Source organism: Saccopteryx bilineata, chromosome 4, assembly GCF_036850765.1.
Source record: "Saccopteryx bilineata isolate mSacBil1 chromosome 4, mSacBil1_pri_phased_curated, whole genome shotgun sequence".
NCBI lineage: Eukaryota > Metazoa > Chordata > Mammalia > Chiroptera > Emballonuridae > Saccopteryx > Saccopteryx bilineata.
The window spans coordinates 2,744,959-2,758,792 of NC_089493.1; the positions used below are offsets into that span (position 1 = coordinate 2,744,959).

Consider the following 13,834-nt stretch of genomic DNA (forward strand, 5'->3'; position numbering starts at 1 on the left):
GGTCCTCGGCATCCCAGTCCAACACTCTATCCACTGTGCCACCACCTGGTCAGGCCAGAAGTCATCTTTACATACAGACTAAGTGCTGGCTTCTTGGTCACCCACAAGAATAAACCCAGCATATATTTCCAGAGGAAGCAATCTTGGCCCCAACACACAGTGGAAATCAACACATCTTGAACATCACACATTTCCTGCCAGGGCACAGTTCATACTAGAGAAAATATAGGTCACCGAGAGTAACACGCTGTGCATCTCCCAGGAAATGGCTGCGCCACCAGGCGTCCAAGGAGGCAGTGACCATGGCCTTCTGCCCTAGAACCCCCTCAAAGGCAAGACGCTGCTGCATAGTAAACGAGATCACATACACAGAGCCCAGGCCAGGCCTGGGGAGACCACCACAAAACAGCTATTCTCTTGAGATGTGTGGCCTGTGGAGTTAAAACTCATTTATCCCAAAACATAATAAAATCCCCCAAGAGAGAGGGGAGAGTGGGGAGACATACCAAATACCCAGCATTTCCCACAATGGGGCAGCAGCTAGGCAGGTGCTCCCCATCCCCACGTGTGTAGTCAGGAGGAAGGTGGGGAGTCTGTGCTCCTGCCCTCCCTGCGCCCCAACCCTGTCCCAGTAGCTCCCCCAATCAGGAGGTTGGGTAGAGAGTGCAGACTTCCACCACCACCATCACCCTCACCCTCACCCCCGCCTTACCTGAAAATGACGAGATTGTCTGAGTAGGAAATCCCACGGTAATGACAAAAAACAAAACCAAAAAAACTCCTAGAACTGATTAGTGAGTTCAGCAAAGTCACAGGACACAAGACCAGCACACTAAATCAATCACGACTCTATGTAGAAGTGAACACGAGGAACAAAAGTAAAATGCAATGCCATGAACAGTCACTGCAGATGAAATTCAGTGCTCAGGAGAGGATCTAACACAGCAGGCACAGGACCCTGTGCTGAAGAGTGCCATGCTCAGGAGACGTCAGCGGGACTGAAGTGTGCAGACACGTGCTCAGGGCCTTGACACTCGACACACTCCTGCTCCCCCAGCCTGTCTGCAGCACGCGTCTTCTCCAAAGGCCCAGGGCAGTGGCGAACACACTCGGAAACAAGGAGCAAACCGGGAGGAACGGGCGTGCTCCGTGTTCAGACTGACCACAGAGTCAGCAGGCCCTGTCTGAGCAGACGCAAAGATACATACTAACAGGACATGCAGAACCCAGAAAGAGAGCTACAAGCTCACCCAGGGACACCACCACATGCTGAAGCCATTCAGTGGAAGGGGGACCGTGGGGCTGGAACTAGACATCCACTGGTGAAGAAATGGACCTCGGCCCAAAGCTTGCCTTATACAACCACCAATTCCAGGGACCACGGACTCGGCGCAAACGCAGACCTCCGGTGCTTCCAGAGCTGAGTGCAGGCGGCAGCGCTCTGCAGTCTAGGACGAAGCAAAAGGCACTTAAACACCACACCAGATGCACGGTCCCAAAGAGGAAGAGCTGGTAAACCAGATCTCATCAAAATGTAAACCATTTCCTATGAGAGCCGGTTGTGGGGATGAAGAGATAACACAGCTCAAGGTGGAGAGCCACCTGTGTGTCACAGTGCAGCACAGGCCGCGTGCAGTCGTGAGAGCTCTGAGCTCAACAGGAAACACACAAAGACCCTGGTCAGGCAGGGGACATGTGGGTGACAAGTAACACAGGAAAACGTTTCACCTCCTCAGCCATCAAGCCCAGGCAGCCTGGACGCACAGAGCAGCATCCTGACGTGCTCTGTGGGAGGCTAACGTGACACGAGCAGTGACAAACACGACACAAGCAGTGACAACACACACTGGCGAGGCTGTGGAGGGAACGGGCTCACACAGCTGGGAAGAACAGAAACGGCACGCCCCTCGCACGTCACTGGGGCCGTGCTCACACACCGAGCAGCCTCACTCGTGACCCAGCAAGTACACTCCTGGGCTGGGATCCCAGAGCAATGAAGCCATGTCCACGCAAAACACCCTGACACATGGCAGCTGTACTTGTGTCGCCGGGCACTGAAAACCACTCACAGGCCCTCATCCTGCTCGATTCAACAGTGAGAAGGAATGAACAGCTGACACGTGTAGCAGCTCAGATGGGGCTTAGGGATTATTACGGGGATAAATAACACCAGTCTCCAAAGCTCACATCCTGTGTGACCCTGAGAGCCCAAAACCACAGATCCAAAGAACAGCTCCATGGCTGGCAGAGGGCAGAGGGCAGTGGACGCTGTGTGGCTGGGCAGCACATGGAGGCCCTTCTGGGCATGGACCATCCTGGGTGTGGTGAGGACAGGAATGCACATGGCACTGAGCTGCACAGAAACACACGTGGGCCGGCATGTAAAACTGGCCCTGAGCAGCCAGTGCACGGAAACTAACCCCAGAAAGACCAACACTTGAGAGCGGCCAGAGGAAGGGTGACCAACACTAACAAAGCGATCCATGTGGCTCCTGACCCTATGCAGCAGACATCTACAGATGCACTGGGAAAAAGGACAGCATGGGAGATGATGGTGCTGTCCACTATGTATGCAGAGACTGTCACCTAGTTCTAAGGACAGACAAGGGTCACAGGTTTAAGTGAGGAGGAGTCTGACAATAGATGTTGCTTAAATCTTAAAACTGGTTCCAATAAAGGAAGCACCTAAATAAGAGTAAAAACACAGAAAATTCCATCCTAAGAGGACGCCTGACTGAGTGTGCGGACACGCTTACCTTTCCTCTGATTACAGCTGGTTTTCGAGGCCCAGTTCAAGCGCAGACTCTGATAATTGGTGTCTTCATCACAGACCAAAGTTCTAGTCAAACAAAAGTCTATAACTGTCATTTAAAAAAGGAATGTAAGCACAATGCTGACAAGAAACAAGTGTAGTAATCAGTGCACACCGATAAAACAAGGGGACCCAGGAGGCTCTGGAGAAACGTGGCCAGCCGGGCGGCGTGGTCACGGTCTTCCCGCTGAGGACTGGGAGTCTCTGGGCATAAGGGAGAGGTCCCATGGGCCCAACGTGTCACAGGATGAGCCCATCAGGGCTGCACCCGAGAGCCCATGGCCCTTGGGGTGCAGGGCAGGGCACAGGAGCAGCCAGTGCTGGCTGCCAGTTTAGAAGCCAGGGCTGGGGGAGGGGTTGGGGCCAAGTTGTTCAGCCTCTCTGCTTTGGTGTCCCCATCTGTAAACCTGGTGACAAGCTCCTGCACTCTTCCTGGACAGACCCTCCATCCCGGCCACAGAAAGTGCCGTCCCTGCAGCGGGGCCCTGGGGGCTCTCCTGCACCCTTGCCCTCCGGCCTGAGCAGCCTCGGGCCCTTCTCCAGAACAGACTCCTCGCCGATGCCCAGCAGCCCACGGCTACAGCGTCTCCTGCCACAGCTCCCTCCCAGCGCACGCACGGCACAGCCAGACACCCCCTATTCCATGCCAGCATCCCTGACAGGTCTGTCCATGTGGCCACCTGCGGCCTGGCCCTCCCTGGCACCCCAGCGGGGCACAGTTACCCAGCCCACGGGGTTGGTCTATCCTAGCCCTTCACATCCTGCTCTGCCCATCTGGCTCAGCGCAGCCCTACTCAGTGACAGTGGGCCCCCCACACCGCACCCGAACCAAAGCGGCCAGAAGGCTGCCTGCCCCTTCACCTCCTGGTCACCAGCCTTAAGTGGCCCTCAGAGAGACACCCCTAGGCCATTCCCTGTCCATCTCTTTAGGGACCCATTTGATGACTTCTCCTCAAACCTCTGATGCCTGCCCCCTCCTCACTCTCAGCTGAGACCATGCTCCCGAAGAAGCAGAGGCCATCAGTGCTGCTCTCGGCCCTCCCATCCTCACCCGCCGGCCTCCCCCACGACCCGGGGCACACCCCGTGCCCTCCATCGCAGCCTTGTCCCCTTCACAGCCAGTGGCTCTCTTCCATGCAGACTCCCATCACCCAGCAACAAAAAGTGCTGGGTCCCCTGCCATTAAATAGGTCTCTCTGGTCCACTGTCCTCGGCCTCTGCCCCATCTCTCTGTTCCCCTTACAGCCAAGTGTCCAAGCATGCTGGCTGCCTGGCTTCTGTCTCCATCCTCTCCCTGCCCCTCCACGAACCCGTTCCGAGCAGGTTCTCCCTCCACCAAAACTGCACGGGAAGGTCACCAACAAGGCCACGTGGCTACACCCCTCTACCCATCTCAGTTATCAGTACTGACCTGTCATCAGCAGGACGCACCTGCCCACTGACCTCCTGAAAGGCTTCCAGGTGTCCAGGCCCCACTGGCTGCCCCGAGCAGCTCCTCGTTCCCTGCCCCCCACACCATCCCGTCTGCCCCTCCACCCCGGTGTCCAGACTCACACAGCCACTGCTTCCTCCACGTCCAACTGCAGGCCCCTTCTTGTCCTGCTGCACCCGGCCCTCCAACCTCCACCCTGTTTTGAGGCCACGGTGCCAAGAGTCACCCTCGAGTCCCTCACAAGCCTGTCAGACCGTCCGCAAACAGTGACCCTTGAGGCCCTCACAAGCCTGTGTCAGACCCTCTGCCGAGCCTTCAGAATCCACCCAAAACTGGCTGCATCTTGTCTTCCACTGCGCCTGTGACTGTGATCCCACCCAGCCGGGTGGGGGGGGGGGAGCTCACGTCTCTCTTCTCTCCTGTGCTGTGAGGTCTCACCCCAAGTGGCTGTGATAAAGGACTAGTTACATCACTCTTAGTCTCTGAACTCTCCAATGGGACAGTTCTCCACCTCAGTAAAGGCCAAAGGTTTTTATTTTTTTAGAGTATTCAGCAGAACTGAACCACGTGTTGATCTCTAGTCCTAACACTGCCTCCCTCCTCCTTCTCAGGCACACCTCTACTGACCGTGTCTGCGTTTGTCTCACTCACTGCCTCTCTTCCCAGCTCCACGGAACGTCTCCCGAGGGCACGGCTCGTGCTCAAGTCTCCTGCTCACGGCTCCTCCCCAGCACCCGGGCCACTCAGTACCAGGACAACCCATCGCCCCTTGTCTGTCTGTCCCAGCCACACCACCTTCCTGCAGCTCCTCAGACTGGTCCCTGTGCCAGAACCACAGCTTTCCACATCCTGCAAGCAAGTCCTTTCCAACGTCACCTCGTCAGAGACCTGTTCCCACAATTCTGGGCAAATAAGCTACAGGTACTGCAGCTTACGTCGGAGGAAAACAGACAAATATCTTACCGTACTTGACATCTGGAACTGTGACAGAACTCTCTGCAATGTTGGTGGACAGAATAATCTATCAAACATCAAAAAAAGAATCTGACGTTCTTACTACACGTGGGAATCAATAGGCTAAGTCAAAAAAACAAAAACTCAAACTCAAAAATTATTTAAAAGCTTCTTCAGGTAAAGACTGGACTAAAATTTTGAAGTTCGTCATTTTGTATTGTATCCATGTCACAACTAATCAAGGGTCTTGGTGGGGGTGGGGAGGAGAAGTCAGTGTAGCGCAACCTCAACAGGCAAGCCTGCCCTGAACCCCAGCTCTGCTCCACAGTGTGGGACCTCAGGCCAGTGACTTACCTGGTTCTTCTCCTAGGTACAATGGAGATGATGACACCTACCCTCACAGAGCTTCTGTGACGATCACACAAGGTAATAAATGTGAATGCTTAGACCTGCGCCTGGCCTGAGCCCAGTGCTCAGTAAGCAGCAGCTCCTGACCGTGGTGTGAGCATCCTTTATTGCACGCTCACCTGTGTCAGGCACTGAGGTGCCATGATGTAAGCACAAGCATAAATCACTGTAATTCACCTTTCTGACAGCAAATATCATTGACTCAGCCTTCCCACGATAAAGTGGAGTCTTAGAGACATGACCTGCTCAGAGTCACCCCAGCACGCGTGAGAGCCCCCATCACCTGTCCAGGCCCACACACTCCACACCCTGCACCTCAGTGCTGCCCCACCTCCTCCCCGGGGGTCACTCGCAGGAGTCCCAGAATAACCCAGGGGCAGAAGGGGCGACCAGGCTGGAACCCGAGGGAGGGCCACGGCTGGAGCAGTGGGGGTCGCCAGCAGGTCTCAGCTGCCCCGGAGGCTCAGAACACCCCTGGAACCCAGGGAGCCCCACCCCGTAAGCCACTCCAGAGGGCTATGGTGAGACCACCCTGTCGTCCCTGCATGACCTGAGAAACCCTCCTAAGCCAGAACTACAGAGGGGCAATCTCACCAGTCTCCAGAGCAGCGCAGGGACACCAGGGCAGTCCCACACTTTGAAAAATGTCAACAGAAACTAAAACTCTAGCAAACTGACTTAGAAGATCAGTGACAATCGTAAATCGGCCCTGGAGCCTCAGGCCGGCACCAGCTCTGGAGGCTGACTCTGCCACAGCACACCGGCACAGGGGCTAGGCCGCCAGCACCCTCACCCGCAGGGGGCCCTCGCCCACAGAGGCACCCACATCCCCTACCTTCCTGTACCCAGGGACTGGGCTCAGAAACACATTGTTCTGCTCCTCCAGAGTCACACTTGAGTGCAGGGGATACACCTGCAGCCTAAGAAACAGCAGGATGGAATACAACATCCATGAGGCACAGGTACACATGAGGACATACAAAATGAACAACTGTTCATTGCAATGATTAAAATTATCTAAGGCAGAAACAATACAGCTGCTTACAAGTAAGAACTCAGCAGCACCATTTAAACACACCTTTTCTGAATCATGTTGGTGAGAAGTTCGTGCATATAGTTTATTTCACTCAGACCTAGGAAAGAAGAAAAGGGGAGGGAAGAGAAAGACTTGTATTTATTGCTGAAAACCAACCTTGCAATGACAGTGACATCTTTTTCAAAGCAGGCCCTGCCCCTCATTTCACTCCCTTCTTTACCCTCTTGGCCTAAGCACAGCAGGATGAGAAGGGAAACCAGATGGCGGCACTGGCGACCAGACACCCTAAGGGGTGAGAAAACAAGGTTCTTCCCATGTGTCCCGTCTACAGCGGCGGCTGCCTGGGCATGCTGGCCCTGGGAGCAGCTTCTCTTTCTGTTTTCTCCCACTGGTTTTCCTGATTTCCTCCAAGCATGAAAAATTTTACAACCAAAAAATACTTTTAAAGTATTAGCTATTACTACTATAAAAAATTATTACTATTAAATATTTAAAAAGAAGAGAGACAGGATGCCACATGACAATGGAGACACAGCCAGAGGTGACGCAGCCCCAAGCCAAGGATGAGGACCAGCAAAACCGAAGCTCACACTTGCTCACGATCTCAGGGTCTAGAAAGAATAAGCCTACACAGAGAAGTCCCTTCTTCATAACAGGTGCTAGACAACACACTGAGCCCATTCAGGCATCGTAACTCCAAGTCATGAAGGCGGGCACTCACCTGGCAGGAACACCAACACACTGCTCCGCTCCCACACACACTGGGCCCCCGCGCCGGTCTGGTTCCTGTGGAAGACAGGAGGCATACAAGCAGTCACTAGGGCACAGGCAGCCGCTGCTGCTCCCGAGCCCTCATGCTGCAGCTTCCGGGCTTAACAGCTCCTGTGACCATGCAATATAACTCCTTTTTCTGAGGTCAGGAAACGCAGAGTCCCAAGGATAAGGCCCAAGGCCCCAAACTCAGAGGGACTCTAAGCCTCTTGATTCCAATTATTTTCTCCTATAGAAACTATCTGTAAAAGTTTTCCTTGGGAGTAGTAAGACACCCAAAACCATGTTAACACAATAAAATAAATCTTTTTTCTATTTTTCCTTGAAATTTAGCTATTATACTCCAGAAACTCAAATACAAAACATTTAACATACATGTGGTAGACTATAAGTGGCAAAAAGCCTCTGTAAATTCGAGGTTTAGCAAAAGGCTAACTTCTCCCCCGCCCCACCTCCATATTGGCTATGAAGCTGAGTATTTGCACTCATCCCATAGCCCCAATTCACTTGCTTGCTTAAGTTGCTGGAAGCATTTTACATGCCCTTCCTCTCACCCTTTGTTTGTTCAGATGTTGGTTGATTTCACTTATGCATAGTGGGGGGATCCCTGTTTATGCCTGAAGAGAGTTCCTGTTTTTGCCTCAGATGTGTGACTTTGTATCAAAGATTTCCTTATTTGCATATGGCTATATAATAAAGCAAACTGGGGGTATTGCACTCTCAGATATTGCCATCAGCATTGAGGAGGCCTCCCGATCCCATCCTTTTTCCTCAGTGAGTCTATTTTTTTAATTCCACACCATTCTCAGGACCCAGAACTACTAGCTGCGCTGGTCCGCAGCAAGCAGCACCCAACGTGGGGCCCGGGTACGAGAAACTAAACTAAAGGCAGGTGTTGGAACTCCCCAAGTGTGCACAGTGAGTTTTTGGGAAGAGTATAGTTGGGAGTAATAGATTATGGGACAGCTAGGATAAAAAATAAGGGACCTTTTTGTAGAAATGTTTCTGTATGAGGACAAATCGTTGTCTGAAAAGTATCAGGGTGAGCTGGAAACTGAGAGATGTGAATACGAGAACAACTTGGAGTCTGAGGATGACTTGAGGGATAAAAATTTCGTGTCTATGGCTGCCTTAGCCGCGGGGCCTCCGCTGCCCTCGGTCCTTCCTACGTTCAACCCTCTGCTTCTCCGTACCCTTATCGGGCTGATTCCGGAGTCTATAGCTCAAAATCTGGGAAATCCCCTCTCCAACAATCTATAGACCAGGCTTGAAATGTAGGGAAAACAATAAATGGCCTTACCTGTTTTCCTGTTGTAGAAAAACAGGACTATGAGGGGAAACTAGTGTGAGAACATGAACCTGTACCTGTTAGAACTCTGAAAGAATTTAAACTTGCTTGTGCTCAGTATGGGCCTACTGCCCCTTTTTCACTTGGTTTATTAGATACTATTAGTGCAAAGGCTCTTCCCCCAAATGACTGGAAGGTGATTGCTCATGCTTGTCTCTCCGGGGTGATTATTTGCTGTGGAAGTCAGACTTTCATGAAAAGGCCATGGAGCAGGATGAGAAAAATCAGCAAGAGGAGATCGCTGCTACTGTAGATACGTTAACTGGAGAAGGACAATATGCCCCTATGGCAACTCAATTAGAGTATTAACTAACTACTTGTAATATAATTAATCAGACAGCCACAAAGGCATAGAAATGCCTGCCTACTCCAGGGGCCAAAACAGAAGAATTTGGTAAAATTCGACAAGGCGCAGACGAGCGATTTCAAGAATTTGTTTCAAGGCTAATTCAAGCAGTCGAAGAATAGTAGAGGATAAAAATGTGGGAAGAGTTTAATAAAACAATTAGCCTATGAAAATGCTAACTCTGCTTGTCAGGCTGCACTTCGGCCTCACCGCAAGAAGGGAGATATAGAGGACTATATAGAATATGCGCCGATGTTGGGACTTCATACATGCAAGGTCTTGCTTTTACTACAGGCATTAAGGCAAGATTTCCAGGACGATGCTTTAATAAAGGGCAGAACAAACAAAAGAAGGAAGGTCAGGGAAGTACTTCTGCCCGTGGATATTGCTTCCAATGTGGGGATTTGGGGTATTTTGCTAGAAACTGCCCTGCTCCCCCTGGATATCAGTCTCAGCTTCTCCCTCAAAAAGAGCCAGCCCTTAAGGCTCCGGACCTCTGCCCACGTTGTAGGAGAGGGAAACATTGGGCGAATGAGTGTAGGACTAAATATACTACCGGAAGGCAAGTAATTCAGGGAAACGGACAATGGGGCCCTCCCCGGCCCCATCAAACAATAGGGGCGATGTCGGTGTTTCCTCAGCAAACCCTGATTCCAGCAGGCCAAACATTGCCCAACTATCCCGGGCAACAGCAGGCAGCGCAGGACTGGACCTCAGTCCCACCTCCCAATTCGTATTAACTCCAGAGATGGGACCTCAAGCTATACCCACTGGAATTTTGGGGCCACTTCCCAGTAACACAGTAGGACTATTGTTAAGCAGAAGTAGTTTAAATATGAGAGAATTCTCTGTTCTTCCTGGAGTAATAGACTCAGATTATACAGGGGAAATTAAAGTAATGGCTCACACTCTGAGGAATATAGTCACTATCTCCCCTGACATGAAAATTGCTCAATTAATCCTCTTACCTCTTTTAAGACAAGGCCAAAGCCTGCAAAAAGGACCCCGAGAGAATCAAGGATTTGGCTCCACTGATGCTGCCTATTGGATTCAAAATAGGTCAGGAAAGCCCTGAAATGGAGCTAACAATACAAGGGCATAAATTTAAAGGACTTCTAAATACTGGAGCTGATGTACCTGTTATTGCTAAGCTACATGGCCTCCTTCTTGGCCCACTCATGAAGCAGCCACAGAACTACAAGGTATAGGGCAGAGTAAATCCCTTCAACAAAGCTCTAGTTTTTTACAATGGGAAGATAAAGAAGGTCATTCTGGATTCTTTTAAGCCTATGTGCTCTCTGGATTGCCAGTTAATTTGTGGGGTAAAGATGTTTTGAAAAATATGGGAGCGTTGCTTGTCAGTCCTAATGGTTTAGTCAGTACTCAAATGATTGATCAGGAATTTTTGCCCACTAAGGGACTAGGGAAAGAACAGCAGGGAATTCTCACCCCCATAAAGTGGCACCCAATACCAGAAGGCATGGATTAGGATATCAAAATTTAGCATAGAGGCCTTGGTAGCTCCTGCTACCCCAATAATGCATTGTGCCGACCCAATTACTTGGAAATCAGATAATCCTGTATGGGTAGACCAATGGCCCCTTCCTCAAGAGAAACTTAGGGCAGCTGCTTGATTGGTACAAGAGCAGTTACAGCTTGGGCACATTGAACCTGCTAATAACCCATGGAATACGCCTATATTTGTTATTAAAAAGAAATCAGGAAACTGGAGACTATTACAAGATTTGAGAGCAATAAATAAGACTATGGAAATTATGTGTCCTCTCCAGCTAGGACTCCCTTCTCCTACTGCCATTCCATGGAATTATCACCTTGTAATTATTGACCTGAACGATTGCTTTTTTACTATTCATTTAAGCCCTCATGATTGCAAGCGTTTTGCATTCAGTGTTCCTTCACTTAATTTCAAGGCTTCAACGGAGATATACCAGTGGAGAGTTTTGCCTCAAGGTATGGCTAACAGTCCTACCTTGTGCCAAAAATATGTTGCTCTGACCAGGCGGTGGCGCAGGGGGTAAAGAGTCGGATTGGGCCCGACCAGGCGGTGGCGCAGTGGATAGAGCGTTGGACTGGGATGTGGAAGGACCCAGGTTCGAGACCCCGAGGTTGCAAGCTTGAGCACGGGCTCATCTGGCTTGAGCAAAAGCTCACCAGCTTGGACCCAGGGGCGCTGGCTCCAGCAAGGGGTTACTCAGTCTGCTGAAGGCCCGCGGTCAAGGCACATATGAGAAAGCAATCAATGAACAACTAAGAAGTCGCAACGCGCAACGAAAAACTAATGATTGATGCTTCTCATCTCTCAGTTCCTATCTGTCTATCCCTCTCTCTCTCTCTGTCTCTGTAAAAAAAAAAAAAAAAAAAAAAAAAAAGAGTCGGATTGGTATGAGGAAAATATGTTGCTCAAGCTATCTCTCCAGTATGAAGGCAGCACCCTAAGGCGTACATAATTCATTATATGGACGATATTCTTATTGCTCATCCAGATAAAGACACTGTGTTGATGATTTTGCAACAACTAGAATATTCTTTGAAAGAATCAGGACTTTATATAGCTCCTGAAAAAAGGTACAGCAATCTTTACCTTTCTCTTATTTAGGACAAATTATTGAGGGACAACAAATTCCTCCACAAAAACTAGAAATCAGGACAGATCATTTGCAAACTTTAAATGATTTCCCCAGAAATTATTAGGAAATATTAATTGGCTTCTAGGCATCCCCAAACTTTTTACACAGGGGGCCAGTTCACTGTCCCTCAGACCGTTAGAGGGCTGCCACATACAGTGCTCCTCTCATTGACCACCAATGAAAAAGGTGCCCCTTCTGGAAGTGTGGCAGGGGCTGGATAAATGCCCTCAGGGGGCCGCAGTTTGGGGACGCCTGGTTAGACCTTCCTTGAAATTAACTACCAGGGAACTGAAGCCACTTTTTGATATTCTTTGAGGCTTGGCTGAACCAGCTTCTCCTTGGCTACTTACAGCTGCGGGACAGCAAGTTTTAAAGCTTGTAGAAAGAGCCTTGCAACAAGCACAACTAAAAAGCATAAATCCTGAAGAATCAATTGCCTTACTAATTTGTCGAGTTATACTCCAAAAGGACTATTGTGGCAAGCTTCAGGTCCTATTAAATGGATTCAGTTAGCTGTTACTCCTAAGAAAGTTTTATCTCTGTATTTTGATCTTGTCGCCTCCTTGATTATCAAGAGACGCATGCGACTCTTACAGTTTATAGGTTTTGAGCCTCAAATTATTGTTGTTCCTTTTTCAAAGGATCAACAATGGCTCTGGGAAAATTCCACTAAATGGCAAATTGGCTTTGCAAATTTTACAGGCCAAATTGATTCTCACTACCCAGCTGATAAAATAATTCAATTTTCATTAATTACTACATTAGTATTTCCTAAGATAATTGTTAATGAGCCCATTCCTGAAGCACCTACAGGCTTTACTGACAGATCCAGCTCAGGAATAGCAGGCTTAATAATCGATGGACAAGTTTATACTGAAACAGTCTCCTTAAAATCAGCTCAAAGAGTAGAATTACATGCCATTATTATGACTTTTCAGCATCTGCCATGTTCCTCCTTTAATCTGTATACAGACAGCAAATATTTACTTATGGTTGTTTCCACTATAGAGACTAATGTCTTAGGGACAACTGCTAATGAGGAACTATTTCAGCAATTTCTCCTTCTTCAAAGACTCATACGTCAACATACAGCTCCATGTTTTATAGGACATATTCAAGCTCATTCCATGCTCCCTGGAGCTTTGGCATAAGGGAATGCCCTTGTTGATCACACTACCCAAAAGAAAATTATTGGAGCAACCATGACAGATCAAGCAATCCAGTCTCACACTATTCATCACCAGAATGCTGCAGCCCTAGGTAAACAGTTTCAACTTTCTCGGGAAGCAGCACGGCAGATTGGGAAATCCTGTCCAAGGTGTCCTATACTACAATCTATCCCTTCATTTGGAGTTAACCTTCGAGGATTCCTACCAGGACAACGTTGGCAAATGGATGTTACTCAGATACCTTCATTTGGCAAACAGTCCTTTGTCCATGTTACAGTGGATACATATTCTAGATTTATAGTAACCTCTGCCAGAACAGGAGAGGCTGCTAAGCATGTTATAGCTCATTGTTTGTATGCATTTTCTATTACTGGACTTCCTAAACTGATTAAAACCGACAGTGCTCCTGCATATGCAGGAAAAGCATTTACTACATTTTGTCAGACGTTTGGACTTGACCTAAAGACAGGAATTCCTTACAATTCCCAGGGTCAAGGCATTGTAGAGCGTGCACATCAAACACTTAAAAACCAATTGGAAAAAAATAAAGAACAGGGACTTATACCCTCAAACTCCCACAAATCTTCTCTGTCATGCTCTTTTTACTTTTGTTTTGAATACTGATGTACAGGGTCATTCAGCAGCTGAGAGACTCTGGAATCCTACAAGGAAAGCCTTCCCTGAAGTGCGATGGAGGGACCGGCTCACAAGAATCTGGCAAGGGCCAGACCCTGATCTCTATGGGGTCGAGGATATGTGTGTGTTTTTCCTAGGTCTGCTGAAGCTCCTTGGTGGATTCCTGAATGACTGGTGAGACACCATGATTCTGGATGACTCACTTCACAAGAGCAATTGTATGAGGCTTATTTTACTATGCTCTCATCCCTTTCTCTGTTGAGAATGATTAGAA

At 49.3% G+C, this 13,834-nt stretch overlaps 1 protein-coding gene across 1 annotated transcript in view; it reads right to left on the reverse strand.

Moving 5' to 3' along the window:
* TDRD9 (tudor domain containing 9) overlaps window positions 1-13,834 on the reverse strand; it is a 94,037-nt gene that overhangs the window by 43,174 nt on the left and 37,029 nt on the right. Inside the window, exons 9-13 of the mRNA XM_066276422.1 lie at window positions 7,364-7,428; window positions 6,685-6,739; window positions 6,442-6,526; window positions 5,208-5,265; window positions 2,757-2,861 (exon numbers count right to left, since the gene is read on the reverse strand). Of these exons, the coding sequence (XP_066132519.1) occupies window positions 2,757-2,861; window positions 5,208-5,265; window positions 6,442-6,526; window positions 6,685-6,739; window positions 7,364-7,428 (368 nt within the window). The remainder of the gene's footprint in view (window positions 1-2,756; window positions 2,862-5,207; window positions 5,266-6,441; window positions 6,527-6,684; window positions 6,740-7,363; window positions 7,429-13,834) is intronic.